The 15,971-nt window shown below is 43.8% G+C and overlaps 1 protein-coding gene across 6 annotated transcripts in view; it reads left to right on the top strand.

The window, feature by feature from the left end:
• The window catches only part of COLEC11 (collectin subfamily member 11), a 43,036-nt gene that overhangs the window by 5,683 nt on the left and 21,382 nt on the right, over positions 1 to 15,971 (top strand). For 5 of the 6 annotated variants that reach the window (XM_045009176.1, XM_045009173.1, XM_045009171.1 and 2 more), the window contains exons 2-3: positions 7,462 to 7,617; positions 13,564 to 13,635. In XM_045009176.1, coding sequence (XP_044865111.1) covers positions 7,488 to 7,617; positions 13,564 to 13,635 — 202 coding nt within the window. In that variant the 5' untranslated portion in view covers positions 7,462 to 7,487. Of the gene's footprint in view, positions 1 to 758; positions 836 to 7,461; positions 7,618 to 13,563; positions 13,636 to 15,971 lie in introns of those variants that run through there. The other variant, XM_045009172.1, reaches the window with a different exon arrangement.

The following is a 15,971-nucleotide window of genomic DNA, read 5'->3' as shown; positions in this document are numbered from 1 at the left end:
AGAGTGTGCTAAGCCCTGCCCGTCTCTCAGAGATAGGCACCTAAGTCCAGACTGCAGGGAGATGCCTAGATTTGCTTAGCATTACATGAATGGGAATGTGCCTCTTGACTCCAGGTGGCTTAGGCACCTAAGATATTTCTTGTGGGACTGAGTTAGGCTCTCCACACAAAGCAGGGGGAAGACGAGGTGATGGTCCCCACTTCTATAACTCTTAGTCTAGCAGTTAGAGCACTCATCTGGGATGTGGGGATCAAGGTTCAATTCCCACCCCACCTTTACCAGAAGAGGAGAGAGGATTTGAACAAGGGATCTCTTAAGCATGCTCTAACCACTGGACTTCGGAATATTCTGATGTGGGGGCTCTCTCATTCTCTCCTGTTGAAACCATTCCATTGCGGATAAATAATGAAAGAGTGATTGGAGTAGGGGGACTGGACCCAGGGTCTTCTACCTCCCAGGGAGGGTGCCCTAACCAGCAGGCAACAGCATCATTCTCTCTCTGGTGTTTGACACTCCTGTCATTAATAGGGTCACTGCAAGTAACCTTCTAGACTGAATCACAGAAGAGAAGGATCTCATAAAATGCATACAAGAAGTTGGTAGCATGGCAGAAATCATAGAATATCAGGGTTGGAAGTGACCTCAGAAGCTCATCTAGTCCAACCCCCTGCTCAAAGCAGGACCAATCCCCAACTAAATCATCCCCGCCAGGGCTTTGTCAAGCCTGAACTTGGAGATTCCACCACCTCCCTAGGTAACCCAGAAAGGGCCAGCTTAAAGAAGAGCCAGTGCAGATATTAAAAAGGGACAGCACCCTATGTAACCTGCACTGACTGTGAGTAGAGCTCCAGGTGTTGGTTTTAATCTCTAAAGCCTTAAATAATTTACGAGTGGGTTACCTGCTAGATCACCTCTCTGTGGTGCCATATTGCTGCGCTTGAGCCCAGAACTTGAGCTAGAACTCTCTGAATGTAGAAAGGAGGAAGCTGCTGGTAGCTATGGGTCATGTTTCTCTCTGCAGCTATTTGGGGAGGATTCGAGAGTAGAAAGGCTTAGTTTATTAACATCCTTATTTGCCATGGAGTTTAAGCCATTACAGCTATATGGAAGGGTTGCCAATTCTCGTGATTTTATTGTGAGACTTGGAATATTAGGTAGTTTTTAAAAGCCCTGGCTCCTAGAGAATCTCAGCTTCCATTTTTTTTTAAAGTATAAGTTTATAAGTGCTTGGATTGTAAAGAAGCTTGTAAATATGACCTGCATGCACCCTAAAGGCTCAGAAATCAATAACAAACTAAAATAAATTGGCTTTTTTTTTTTTAAATCATGATTCTTTGCAGCTTGACTCATGATTTTTGAATACTTGGGGTTAGTAACAATGTAGATCCCTTTCAGCTGAAAGTGCCAAATTTCACACAGCTCTCCCCTGATTTTACTACACAATAAAGAAACAACATTTATTCCAATTTATGGCTAATATTTTCAAAAGCGTCCACTAAATTAGGGTGCCTCACTCTCTTGGTTCCTACAAATAAGTGCAACTGGGTGCACTAACGAGGTCACATGCAATCATTTTTACAGGGGTAGGGCATAACTGAGACAATGGGGGGCCCTGGTTTTCAAAAGTGTTGAGCACTTATAATTGAACCCCCCGGGGAAGTTTGGGTGCTCAGCATAATTGAAAATTAGATCCAATGTGTCTCAAGGTGGGTACCCAAAATCACGGACTACATTTGAAAATCTTGCAGCAGGTGAAAAAGTATCAGGGATCTTGTCATCTGACTGAGACCATGAGTATGATAGTCTGAAAGAAATATTATGTAACATATATAGCAATCAATAACCAATAATTAATGAGAAATGAAATAAAATTATACACTTGTTTCTTTATATCATGTAAAATCTTTACATCTTCAGCTCACATGTAGTAGAATAAACTTATCCTAATATAATTCCATTGATTTCTGTTGGAGCACACCAGGAATAAATTTGGTCCATTGTTTTAAAAACATTTTTTTCTCTGAGAAACTAGTCAACCTCTCCAAGTGTGGTAAGGGGAGCCATATATACACCCAGGTCTGAATCTCTCAAGCTCTGTAGTGGCAGAATAGCTCTGTTGAAGTAGAGTTAAATGTATGTTTATGGAGTAACCCATGACTTCCTATGAGTCAATTAGCCTTCCTGAACGTCACATCAGCTTAGATTTACTCTTTTGCCTTCTTCCACAAACCTTATGGTTCTTCAGCAGCAGAGTCCAAAGTGTGCTATATTTTTGACACAACCTTTTCCCTGCTTCTTGTGTTGTAGAATTTACAGTTTTTTAATGGAGTTTACAGTTGGTTAATGACGCCAACAGTTATGTTCCCATTTACAGAAATCTGTAGCATTGACATTTAGATATTTTTTTCATGTCTCTAGTTTTTTGTCTTTGCAGCCCATCACGCAAACCTTTTAAGTCAACCGTTAGCATTTAATTTCCAAGTATAACAATGTATGAAAATGATCCACCCACCATCATTTAAACTATTTTACTAGTTAATCTTTTTCAATATATTAACATTAGTTGCTCTTATTCCCCTTTTAAAAATAATTACAATAAGAGACAGGTGGGAATCAAAACCTTGCATCAGAACATGTCAAACTTTAGAGCTGAATCTAAACTTTGTGTTTGGCCCCTATCTCTGCAGAATGCACCAACAAATCACTATATCTGAAATGCCTCCAAAACCTGGGAAAATTTAAATCCAGATCTGTATTTGAACTTTCCAGCTTGGGCTGTCCTCTAGTTTCATAATCAGAATGGTTGTACACGGTGTTCCCTCTACACTGCATGGTCGTGTGGCCACCCAGGAGTGAATCAAGGGCCGTGCACTTTGTTAACAGAGCTGTGCACAGTGGTGATGTGTTCAAGTGCCCCTCCCAATGCTGCTCCGCAGCTGTGTTGCTCCTCTGCCTTGGAGCTCCTGGCCAGCTGCTCCCGGGATCCTCCTGCTTGCTGTGCAGAGTAGGGGATGGGGGGATGACATCAGGGAGTCCCCCTCTCCCCACTTTCCTCCTGCCCATGTACCCCATCTCCACAGAGTGGGGGACAGGGCTCAGGAGCAGGAGAGCTCAGCTCCTGTGGTCTGAGACTTCTGGTGTGAGTGCCTTAAAGAGACAGTGCATGGTCTCCCATAGACTTCCCCATCAGCCAGCACTCACACAATCTGTCTTTCTGTGTGTGCGTGCGTGTCTCTCTCTCTCTCATGCATAGGCATACGCACATGCACACACACGCTGTCTCGGTCGGTCTGTCTGTCTGTCTCTCTGACACACACACGCATACTATCTCTGACACACTCACCTCCCAACACATGCTTGTGTTGTTGTTTTGTTGTTGGTACTTCTTGGTACTTCCTGCAATGCACATATATTCTCTGTAATTTTATTCTTTGACTAGTCTATGCATTTCATAATTTTATTTCTCTTATGCTTAATTTTAATTAGTTGAGTAGTGAGTTCTAAAATGCCTAACCTCTCCTGGCTGGAGTAATTATCCCTATGATAACTTTAAAATATATATATATTATATCTAGGTTTTTTGCTTCTACGGGTGGCGCACACCCACACTTTGCCTCGATATTGGTGCAAATAACAAAATTCATTCCACACATGGATGGAAAAAATTAGAGTGAACATTGGACTTGTACATACTTTGGAGAACTGGCTCTATGAGCCAGCAGCAATGACTGAAATGGCAAATTTGTTCACAGTTCTCAGTTCTTGAAAGGCAGAGGACATTCATTGTAATAGGAATTTCTGTAGGTTTATGCAAACCCTAAATTCAAGAATATACAGGAACAGACAGTCTTTTACTTGCCCTATTGTCCAGGCAGTGGCTCCAGTCAGCACAGATTTTATTCTAAGGCCTGGGCTACACTAGCATGGGAGTTCGAACTAAGATACGCAACTTCAGCTATGCTATTCGCGTAGCTGAAGTCGAAGCATCTTAGTTCGACTTATCTGGCTGTCCTCATGGCGGCAAGTTGACCACCGCGGCTCCCCCATCGACTTCACTTACTCCTCCTGCTGAGGTGGAGTACGGGCATCGATTTGGGGATCGATTTATCGCATCTAGACGAGACACGATAAATTGATCCCCGATACATCGAACACTACCCGCCGATCCGGCGGGTAGCATAGACGTACCCTAAGACTCTTAATTCTATGGGTGTCATTGGGCAGACTTGTTGTTAGTTCCAAGGCCAATTTAAGGCAAATTGGGACCACAGGCCCATCCTTACATGGATTCCCCAAGGACCAACCTCCATACTGTGGCCCTGTCCTTATGCTGTGGCCTCATCCCTCTCTGGGATGGTAGTTCCAGGGGCCATCTACATGAGCAGTGTGACGTGCTGGTACAGGGGCCCACCATCACTTTTATTTGGGTTGGTTGGGGCATCCTCCCTTCATCCTGAACCACAACTCCCTCTCTTCAGGTTGACATCATCTGTTCCAGAGGTGGGAAAACTCAGCTCCCGCCTCTCTGGTTCTCTGATGGTCTCTTGATGATCTGTTATTTGGAAACTTGAATGAGTAAAAATGTTCTCGGTGGCTAAGACAGTTTCCCTAAAGTTCCACAAGTCACAAAAGCTTTTCTAAAGTTGTGTTTGCATCCCTAATTGTATTGCTTGTTTTTTTTTCTAACTCCTCTTTTCCGCTGATGCTCCAGGCAGTACTTTATTCCACATCACCCTGCTTAAATCTTTCATGTATGAAAAGTTTTTCTAGTCTACAGCCTTCTTTTTTGGGGGTGGAGGGGTATGGGGAGGATGGTAGCAGCGAGAGGGTGGGATTATTTTTGAAATGATTAAAAATAAGAGGTTTAGGAAACATTACCAATGAGGAAAGGTTGAAAGAACTGGGCATGTTTAGAGAAGAGAAGGCTGAGGGGAGACATGATAGCAGTCTTCAAATACATAAAAGATTGTTATAGAACACAGAAATGTCCAAACTGGGTCAGACCAATGGTCCATCAAACCCAGTAAACTGTCTTCTGACAGTGGCCGTTGCCAGATGCTTCAGCGAGAATGAATGGAACAGGGCAATTATCGAGTGATCTATCCCCTGTTGTCCAGTCCTACCTTCTGGGAGTCAGAGCTTTAGGAATACCCAGAGCATGAGGTTGTGTACCTGACCATCCTGGCTAATAGCCATTGATGGATTTATCCTCCATGAATTTATCTAATTCTTTTTTTAACCCAGTTATACACGTGGCCTTCACAACATCCCTGGCAATGTGTTTCACAGGTTGACTGTGTTGTCTGAAGGAGTACTTCCTTATGTTTGCCTCAAACGTGCTGCCTATTAATTTCATTGGGTGACACCTTGGTTCTTTTGTTATGTGAATGGGTAAATAACACTTACTTTTTCTACACCATTCATGATTTTATAGATCTCTATTATATCCGCCCTTAGTCACCTCTTTTCTAAACTGAACTGGTCCAGTCTTTTAAATCTCACCTCATATGGAAGTTGTTCCATATCCATAATCATTTTTGTTGCCCTTCTATGTACCTTGTCCAATTCTAATATATCTATTTTTTGAGATGGGGCAACCAGAACTGATGCAGTGGTCAAGGTGTGGGTGCACCATGGATTTATACAGTGACATTATGATATTTTCTGCCTTATTATCTGTCTCTTTCCTAATGGTTCCTAACATTCTGTTAGCTTTTTGACTGATGCTGCTCATTGAATGGATGTTTTGATGACTCCAAGATCTCTTTCTTGAGTGGTAACAGCTAATTTAGTCCCCATCATATTTCATGTATAGCTGGGATTATGTTTTCCAATGTGCAGGACTTTGCACATCAACATTGAATTTCATCTGCCATTTTGTTGCCTAATCGACCAGTTTTGAGAGAGCTCTTTGCAGTCAGCTTTGGGCTTAACTATCTTGAGTAATTTTGTATCATCTGCAAACTTTGACACCTCACTGTTTACCGCTTTTTGAAGATAATTTTTGAATATGTTGAACAGCTCTCTCTGGTCCCAGTACAGATCCTTGGAGGACCCTACTATTTACCTCTCTCAACTGTGAAAACTGACCATTTATTCTTACCCTTTGTTTACTATCTTTTAACCAGTTACTGATCCATGAGTGGACTTTCCCCCTGATCCTGTGACTGCCTACTTTGCTTAAGAGCCTTTGGTGAGGGATCTTGTCAAAGGCTTTCTGAAAGTCCAAGTACACTATATCCACTGGATCACCCTTCTCCACATGTTGTTGACCCCTCAAAGAATTCTAATAGAGCAGTGAGGCATGATTTCCCTTTACAAAAGCTGTGTTGACTCTTTCCCCAACATACTGTGTTCATCTATGTGTCTGATAATTCTGTTTTTTAGTATAGTTTCAACCAGTTTGCTTGGTACTGAAGTTAGGTTTACCAGCCTGTTGTTGTCAGGATTACCTCTGGAGCCTTTTTTAAAAATTGGCATTACAAGCTATCCTTCAGTAATCTTTGGTACTGAGGCTGATTTAACCAATAGGTTACATACCACAGTTAGTAGTTCTGCAATTTCATATTTGAGATCCTTCAGAACTCTTGGGTGAATCCCACCTGGTCCTGGTCACTTATTACTGTTTAATTTATCAATTTGTTCCAAAACCTCCTGTGCTGACCCCTCAATCTGGGACAGTTCCTCAGATTTGTCACCTAAAATGAATGGTTCAGGGGTGGAATCTCTCTCATATCCTCTGCAGTGAAGACCGATGCATAGAATTCATTTAGCTTCTCTTCAATGGCCTTGTCTTCCTTGAGTGTTCTCTGACTTCACACCCCTTCCAGGATATGGTAGCCCATGTGGGGGAATAAAGGGACCCTTTTGTGCTCTTATTCCTCTGTGTGGAAGTGTAACCACGGTCAGATCTTAGCCATTAGCATTGTGAGAGTGATTCAGACTGTATGCTCATTCAGTATTTAGCCTTGCTGCTGAGATTCCCATCAAATGTGCCAATTTTGATGGTGGGGTTTGTAATGTGGATTGCATTTGTAACTGGACTGAGACCACCTGCTCATTTCACACTGGCTACTGAATACAGCAATCAAATGGCAAAGACTTTCAATTACAGTCACATTAGGCTAGATTTAAATTGATGGCATGGGGTGAAATACTTTTTTGTTTTGTTTTGTTAAGAGAGGGGAATTTTACTCAGAATCCCATCTTTTTTACCTAATTTGTCTTCTGAATTTTACCTCAACCAGTGTAGTCTTAAAAGGAACTGCTGAATGACCATAAAACCCTATTGTACTGTACAACATATGTTTATTAGGCATACAACCTGTACACATTCTTTTCATGCTATTTAGGCTATCGTATGCACAAACATACTCCATTTGTGGTGCCACACTGCATGCGCTTAGAAACTATTAGAAGCCTTTGGAATTCCCATGACTGTTTATTCATTCTTTTGTTTAGGAGTCAGTGACCTGCAAGCACTCATTATGAAGAGAGATCTGTTTTTTCTGGTGACTCTAATTAGCCTTGCCTTCCTGTCACTGTTAAGATCTGGATATCCTCAACATATTGCAGAAGAGTCCTGCTCTGTTCAGATTCTTGTTCCAGGCCTCAAAGGTAAGGTTTGAGTCTCTCCCTCTGCCTAAATATTAATCCCTTTTTTCTTACAGATTTATTTGAACCAATGACAAGTCATATGCAATTTCTAGCAGGGGCTAATATCTCTACAAGGTGCCTTACAATTGCCCTTTCCATAGTAGGATTTGAAATAATTTTCCAAACATGGCCAAGCACAGATTGTAACATGATTTGTGTCCATTAAAACAACATGGTTACAAACTGCAGGCCTGACTCTGCAAAGCCCACTCATGAAGAGTAGCCCTCCTTACTCAGATGGGTTTTCCTCATGACTTCAGTGGGTTTATGCTCATGAGTAGTACCCAACGTACATAAAGGTTGCAGAATCTGGCTCTGTGTTCTGACAGTCTAGAAAACATTTTATAAGCCTTTATTGCCCCTTTGAGAGGGTTTACTTGGAAGTAATCAATTACTATATTTTCTAAACTGAAGTACACCTTTCTTTGTGGCAAACTTTGAGAATGCTGAGCACCTTCAACTTTCATTGACTTAAATGCTCAGTGCCTCTCAGAGTTTGGCCAGATATGAGCATGAAACTAAAGCTGCTTACTATTTGCTCTACATTTTGGCCAAGAATATTGCCTGATAAAGATGGTATGACAAAATATTGGTCTCTTCATGTAAAGGAATACCTTGGCATCCGTAATTTAAATAGCACAGCACTTCTAAATTAATTATTGTTCTGAAGCAATAGCATGGGTTGCCAACATTATACATAATGATCTGAATTAAGGGTGTGTGCAAAATTTTGGCCCTATTGAAGTCAATAGCAAAACTCCTATTGACTTCAATAGGGCCAGGATTTTGCCTAAACTGTATATAAGGATGTTATATGTGCCATTCCCAATACATGTGTATGGCAAGAGACTCTGTGAGCTACAGACCAGGAACAATTAACGTATCATCAGCTGACAAACTTGCATTGTTTAAAAATTATACAATTTATCTTACAGTTTTTCTCATGGTTGTGCCTCTATTGTCAGATGATGTCACTCATTTAAGATGGGTGCCACCAGCGTTAAGCCCAGTAATAAAACTCTTATTTTTACTGCACAACTTAGAAATGCTTTACCTTATGAGTTTTCAGATCACTGACCTGAGAAAAACGGTAGAGTTTTCTTTTCATAGGCTGGCCCCTGAACTCTTAACCATGTTGACACTAAGGTGGGGGTGAAAAGTAGAGCAGTGTTAGTTTGAAGCATTCAGACAATCCATGATTTGACTGAGCCTTAATTGTTTCCATTCATCTGCTGTCTTTAGTATGGCTGTCACACAAATAACAGCATTATCACATTTACTATTGCATAACCTAGTGATAGAGAAGAATGATCAAGTGGTCAGAATGCAGCATGGGGATTGAGGAACTTTAAACCTGCTTCTGTTGTTGACTCTCTCTGTGTCCGTGGGCCAGTCCCGTCAGGGGCGGCTCTACCTTTTTGGCCGCCCCAAGCAGTCATGCGCGGGAGGCGCCCCGGAGCCGCGGGAGCAGCGGACCTCCCGTGGGCATGACTGCGGAGGGTCCACTGGTCGCGCGGCTCGGCTGGACCTCCCGCAGCTGCGGACGGTTCGCAGGTCCGGCGGCTCTGCTTGAGCTGCCGCAGGCATGCCTGCGGGAGGTCCAGCGGAGCCGCGGGACCAGCGAACCGTCCGCAGTCATGCCTGCGGGAGGTCCACTGGAGCCGCGGGAGGAGCGCCCCCTCCGCAGTCATGCCTGCGGCAGGTCCGGTCGTCCCGGGGCTCCGGTGGACCTCCCGCAGGCATGACTGCGGCAGGTCCGCCGGCCCAGCCTGCCGCCCCCCCGGGAAAGGGCCGCCCCACACGCGTGCTTGCCGCGCTGGGGTCTGGAGCCGGCCCTGAGTCCCGTAGCCTTTCTCCTTTCATTTCCCCATTTGTATAATCAGGATAATTCTGTGTGTACACATTCACCACCTCACAGTAGTTTTGGGAGGATTAGTTGGTTAATGCTTATAAAGCACTTAGTGCCATCTAAATGCTTACATTTCTATTACTGCAATGTAGAACTTTCCCAGCAATAATTCTGGCCTCTTTTTTTTTTAGTAAGGTAATCGGGAATAGAGCCATAAAACAGTGAGGAAGCCTGAAAACCAGAATGCTTTAGTGCTTTCACTCCACCTAATTAGAAACAGTCATTGACATGGTGAGGGTGATTGATGTACAATTTCAGTGAGGCACATAATGGCCTGCTAAGCTTAATGTAAAATCACTAAAAAGCCACCAATGCCCAAACTCAACTGTCAGGGGACTTACTGTCTTAGAGGAGTGGTAGTGATATACAGAGCCTTTCATCTGTTGGCTCAAATCCAGCCCATGTCAGGAATGACCAAGATTTCCGCTAAACTGAGTATATGTATGGTCATATGCCCAAAACTCAGCTCCTGTGCAGAGCTAAATGCTTCTCACAAGCAACACTTAAATATGCCATAGCTTCTCCGCTGCTGAGTTGCCGCTGATATCTGTGGCCACAGTGGAGCAAAGCATCTCATAATGGAGCCCAGCACAGCCAGCTGGGCTCTGACTACCTTAGAAGGATGTCCCAGAAGATCTCCCATCCCTGTTCCTTACTGGGAGCTTATACCTGGAACATGTCTGTCGTAGGCATTGGGGAGAATGGGGGAAGAAGAGAGGTTATGGGGAACCGAGGAAAGAGATGTTGGGGACCCTGGAAAGTGTGGGAATTGGGATACTCTGGAAAGGGAAAGAGATTTCTAGGAGGGGTAGGAAAAAAAGATAACAAGGGAGACTTAGGAATGGACAGAGATAAGGCAAGAGAGGGGACAAAGAAAAGAACAATGGAGAGAATATGGGAAGAAGAAAATGGAAAATAGAGAAGGAAGGAAAATTGGAATGGAAAATAAGACTGGAATAAGAAAAAGAAGGGAATAAGAAATAAAAAAGCCACACACCGATTTACTCATTCATGTACTTACATCCATGTTTTTTTTTCTAAATATAAACCTAATGAAATAGATGAGATGATTTATCCTGGGACCTAGATGGAAATGGGAAGAGGGATACTGTGATTCTGGGGGTCCACATGGCACAATGATGCATGCTTTAGAAATTCAGAAGTATAAGATTAATAATTAGAAAAGCATGATGGTACATGAGAGAAGAGATGGAGGATTAAGACCAACTACATTGCTCATTCAAACCTCTCATAAAACACTAGTACTTCTGCCAGGCCCATAAGAAGTGAGTTTATTATTGTTATGGAGAAGAAATTATATATATAAAATCTTCTGAGCTATTCTAACCTCTGGATTTGCCACTTTGTCCTGTCTTCTGTCTTTGAGACTGTAAGCTCTTCAGAGCAGCGACTGTCTTAATATTCTCAATGATATGTCACACACAAAAATGGGTGACATGAAATACATAAAAATAATTATAATCTTTCTTCCTGTGTATTCACTCCCATGTTAATAGTTCTATTCACACATAGGGAACGTTGGTAATGACAGAAAGGTATTACCAGCTAATGGGTTCTCAATAGCCTATGTGTTTATTATTACTATTATTATTTGTATTATGGTAGAGCCTAGAGACCCCAACTGAAATCAGGGGATCTCATTGTACTAGATACTGTACAAACATATAGTGAGACACAGCCCCTGTCCGAAATTGCTTACAAGGCAAGGAAAAGATACAAGAAAGTGGGGAAAAAGGCAATATTATTATTGTCACCCCCTTACAGATGGTCAAACAAATAGAGGCAGAAACGGAACTCAGATATTCTAAGTCCTAGTCTAGTGTCTTAACCAGTAAGACCAGCCTTTCTCTCTTTGGTGGTCTTAGTCCACATCAGAAAACCCACAATAGTCTTAGATGCTGACTGGCACATCAGGCAGTCTGAGCAGAGAGGCAACAACTTAATGGGCCTAGGAACTGATGTGTTCTTTCATTAGAAATGGTACCTCCAGGTCAAGGTCACTGTGAGGAAACATGTTACTGCAGCCCTCCAACTAGGAAAAAAATGCGGGCAAGCACAATTCCTGAAGCAGGCGTGATCTATGTTAGTGACCCCTGATGCGTGGCTTTCCCTCTGGAATGACTCATGAAGTAATAGGCTCTAGTATCCTGCTCTGCATCTCCACAGAAAAAAAGGCTAGGGGGAAAATACTACCAAGATTTATGTTTGGCAAGTAAGGAGCTTATAATCAGCTCACCGGGGGTGGGGGTGGGCGGGAATAGTAATATGGAGTCTGTTGGCCACTCAATAAAAAGCCAAAAATTCTTTAATGTGCCAAAGACTAGTAAAAGTCATACTAATAATACCATTTACTATGAGTTGTCAGCAGTATCTTTGCATGGAGAGCAGGGGCCTCCCCCTAGCTTTGACTACCTGAAAGTGGCATTGGTAGATGGTCAGGAGCCTGAAGACATTAGTTGGAGCTGCTATCCTCTGGAGGCACAGGCAGCCTTACAATTCTGAATGCAGCTCTCGAATAAGGAGCAGAGGCCTGTGGAGATTGCTGCTTTCAAGTATGTGAGACTCCATTTTGTTCTCAGCTATATTTCTTCTCTGTGCTCTTATGGTGCACACCTTCCTTATGGTGGCTGTGGTTTGTGTTAGAGAACTCCGTGACTACATGTGGACCATAAACTTCATGTTGGCTTCCCTGCTTTACATAGAAGAGTTACTGGAAAACTTATCAATATTCACATTCCTGGGACCACAGAGTATGATGGCGTCAGCTTTGCCTTTAGTTTCAAGATGTCAATTCATCTCATTGTAGTCATTGGCATTGTTTTCTTTGTTTGTGGTTTTCTTCTTTTTCACAGAAGCTTTTGTTTTCTTAGCTGGGACTTTGTTAAATTGCTTATCGAGATTCTTGTTTATTTAATTAGTACAGATATTTGAACTGAATTTTAAGTAATGAAATATAGTAGCAGGGGTACAGAGCAAACCACTCAACCAGAAATACCCAGTTAATGAAAACACAACAGCTTACATTTATGAAGGCTGCTATTTAAATATGAAGAGTCTATATTTTATGCCCTGAGCTACTTGAGCATGAATATAATACATAGAGGTTCAGACTAAAGAAATTAAGAGATACAGCAAATTACCAGGAATGAAGATGAAGGCATTTCCTCCTATAGGTCCCAATCTATCATTACTCAGCAAAACACTTAAGTATGCTTAATGAGACTTAATATGTGCATCATGTTAACCATATGCTTACATGGTTTGATGAAGAGGGATGGATTTAAGCATGTGCTTACGTGCTTTGCTGAGTTGGGATGTGATACAGTTATGCAGTCAAGATGATATAAGTTTGATGGTGCTGATGTACTACTGGATGTGTCTGCCATGTCTACTCGTGGGAATAATCATATTGGCTTCAGATGAATAAGGGCTGCAGAATCAGGCCTTTTGTTTAGGCTATGTCTAACTACAAATTACTACAGTATAACTTACGTTGCTTAAGCATGTGAATAATTCATGCCCCTGAGAGACGTAAGTTATACCGACCTAAGCCCTGGTGTAGACAATGCTATGTCAATGGAAGAGATTCTCCCATTGATATAGCTACTGCGTTTTGTGGAGGTAGGAGTTATTAAGCCGACAGGAGAGCTTTCTCCCATTGACTTAGAGTGTCTTCACCAGAAGTGCTAGATCGGCGCAGATGCACCTAGCCTTAAGAGTCAGTTATGTATTCTCTGCCCTTACTGTAGGTATCCAGTGACTGGTTAATAGGCTGTGCCATGTTCTTCACGCAACACACGAAGGCTACCAAAGTCAAAATCCTTAGCTTTTTCCTTAATGTACATGTGGCTTTTTTCCAAAGGCAAAAAAAAATGAAGTTCCTCCAGTCATTTATTACCGATGGCAATTCAGACTGAGATATCTACAGGAAGTGATGGATCAATATGTTTTATTCTTCTTTCCTTTTATATTAATAGGGGAGGCTGGAGAAAAAGGGGAGAAAGGTGTTCCAGGGCGGCCGGGGAGAGTTGGACCTCCAGGAGAAAAAGGTAACTTGGTTAAAGAAGATAGGTTAAGAAAGTTATTCTTGATCAAAAGTTTTCCTGGTGGATGATGAGAATCCTTTCTGTCTTTGCTAAGGCCTGGTCTACACTAGGACTTTAATTCGAATTTAGCAGCGTTAATTCGAACTAACCGCTCAACCGTCCACACCAGGAAGCTATTTAATTCGAACTAGAGGGCTCTTTAGTTCGAATTTGGTACTCCACCTCGACAGGTGGAGTAGCGCTAAATTCGACATGGCTAGCTCGAATTAGGCTAGGTGTGGACGCTAATCGAACTTAGTAGCTCCGGGAGCTATCCCACAGTGCACCACTCTGTTGACGCTCTGGACAGCAGTCCGAGCTTGGATTCTCTGATCAGCCACACAGGAAATGACCCGGGAAAATTTGAATTCCTTTTCCTGTCTGGGCACTTTGAATCTGACGTCCTGGCTGGACATCGGGGCGAGCTCCGCAGCACCTGCAACGATGCAGAGCTCTCCAGCAGAGGAGTCCGGCCAATCCAAGAATAGAAAGAGGTCCCCAGCATGGACAGACCGGGAAGTCCTGGATCTGATCGCTGTGTGGGGCGAGGAGGCTGTGCTGTCGGAGCTGCGCTCCAACAAGCGGAATGCAAAGACCTTCGAGAAGGTCTCTAAAGCAATGATAGAGAAAGGATACAGCCGGGATGCGATGCAGTGCCGCGTGAAAGTCAAGGACCTGAGACAAGGTTACCAAAAAGTCAGAGCGGCAAACGGACGCTCCGGAGCACAGCCCCAGACATGCCGCTTCTACGAGGCACTGCATGCCATTCTCGGTGGGTCTGCCACCACTGCCCCACCAGTGACCGTGGACTCTGAGGATGGCATAGTGTACCTGGACAGTTCCTCGGCGATGTTCGCCGATGGGGAAGATGAGGAAGGGTTTGTGGAGGACGGCGCAGGCGACAGCGAACACAATACCGCTTGCCCTGACAGCCAGGATCTCTTCATCACCCTCACAGAGATCCCCTACCAACCCTCCCCGCCCGTTAACCCGGACTCAGAATCAGGGGAAGGATCAGGCAGTAAGTGCTATAAACATGGAAACTTTTATTTTTTAAAAAACGGGTATAGAAAAAATAGAAATACTATATACAAAATTTTACATGTCAAACTATATAAATAGTAGGTCCACACATATAGGGATTGAACAATAATCCTCTTGGGACAGTTCAACAAAGCTCTCAGAGAGCAGCTCGAAAAGCCTCCGCAGGAGGTTCCTGGGGAGAGGTGCCTTATTCGGTGCTCCATGGAAGCACACTCTTCCGCGCCAGGAGATCCTAATGTAGAGAGGAATCATCGCCTCCACCAGCATTGCTGCATATGGTCCTGGTCTGTGCAGGGCTTCCAGTAGCATCCGCTCTCTCTGACTGCGAGTGACCCGCCTCAGGGTGATGTCGGTCTGGACAGGCTGCATCTAAGTCGGGCAATTAGTGTATTGTTACTATTGTTAACGGTTTACAATTAGGTTGCATAACAACGACCCTCGCTTAACAGCCACGTGCTGGAGGCCACAGAGAACAAGCAGACATTGATCTTTCCCGTGCACTGGCGGGAGGGGCTGGAAAAGGCTCAGCCTTTCTGCTTTCCAGATTGCCTTTAGCAGGAGAGCACAGCTATCCACTAACTGATAAGCATGATCTACTTTAAGGCTTACCAGGACTGTCTGCAAGACGGAGTATGCTGTATCTCCCCGCTTGTCCGCTCTCCTGTGCAATGGCGCCGCCAATGAGAGCGTATTCCGAAATCTCGAACTTTTCCTGAGATCTCGTGAGACTTGGTGCCCTGTATGGTCTTGTTCAGAGAAACTGACTAGACTGTGTTCACTGTTCGCAAACATGTATCTGTTCAAGGAAATCAGTTACTTTTCCCATCACACAGCTTCTGCTCTTTCCCGGACTGCCCCGGCATCCCCCTCGCAGAGGCTGGCTCAGATTAGGCGGCGAAAGAAAAAGACTCGGGAAGAGATGTTCGCGGAACTGATGTCCTGCTCCAGAGCCGAGGCGGCAGAGCAGAGACAGTGGAGGGAGAGCCTATGTCAACAGCATCGCACACACATCGAACGGGAGGATAGGTGGCGGCAGGAAGACCATCAGGCGACTCAAACGCTGCTTGGGCTAATGAGAGAGCAAACGGACACGCTCCGGCGCCTTGTTGATGTGCTGCAGGACCGCAGGCAGGAGGAGAGAGCCCCCCTGCACTGTATCTGCAACCACCCTCCAACGCCAAGAAGTCCTGTCCCCCCCTCACCGAAAATTACAAGACGGAGGGGCGGTAGGGGCCGTGAGAACTGTCACTGCACCA

Source organism: Mauremys mutica, chromosome 3, assembly GCF_020497125.1.
Source record: "Mauremys mutica isolate MM-2020 ecotype Southern chromosome 3, ASM2049712v1, whole genome shotgun sequence".
NCBI classification, from domain to species: Eukaryota; Metazoa; Chordata; order Testudines; family Geoemydidae; genus Mauremys; species Mauremys mutica.
Note: the sequence above shows the minus strand (reverse complement) of the source record. Positions and strands in the feature narration are given on the sequence as shown.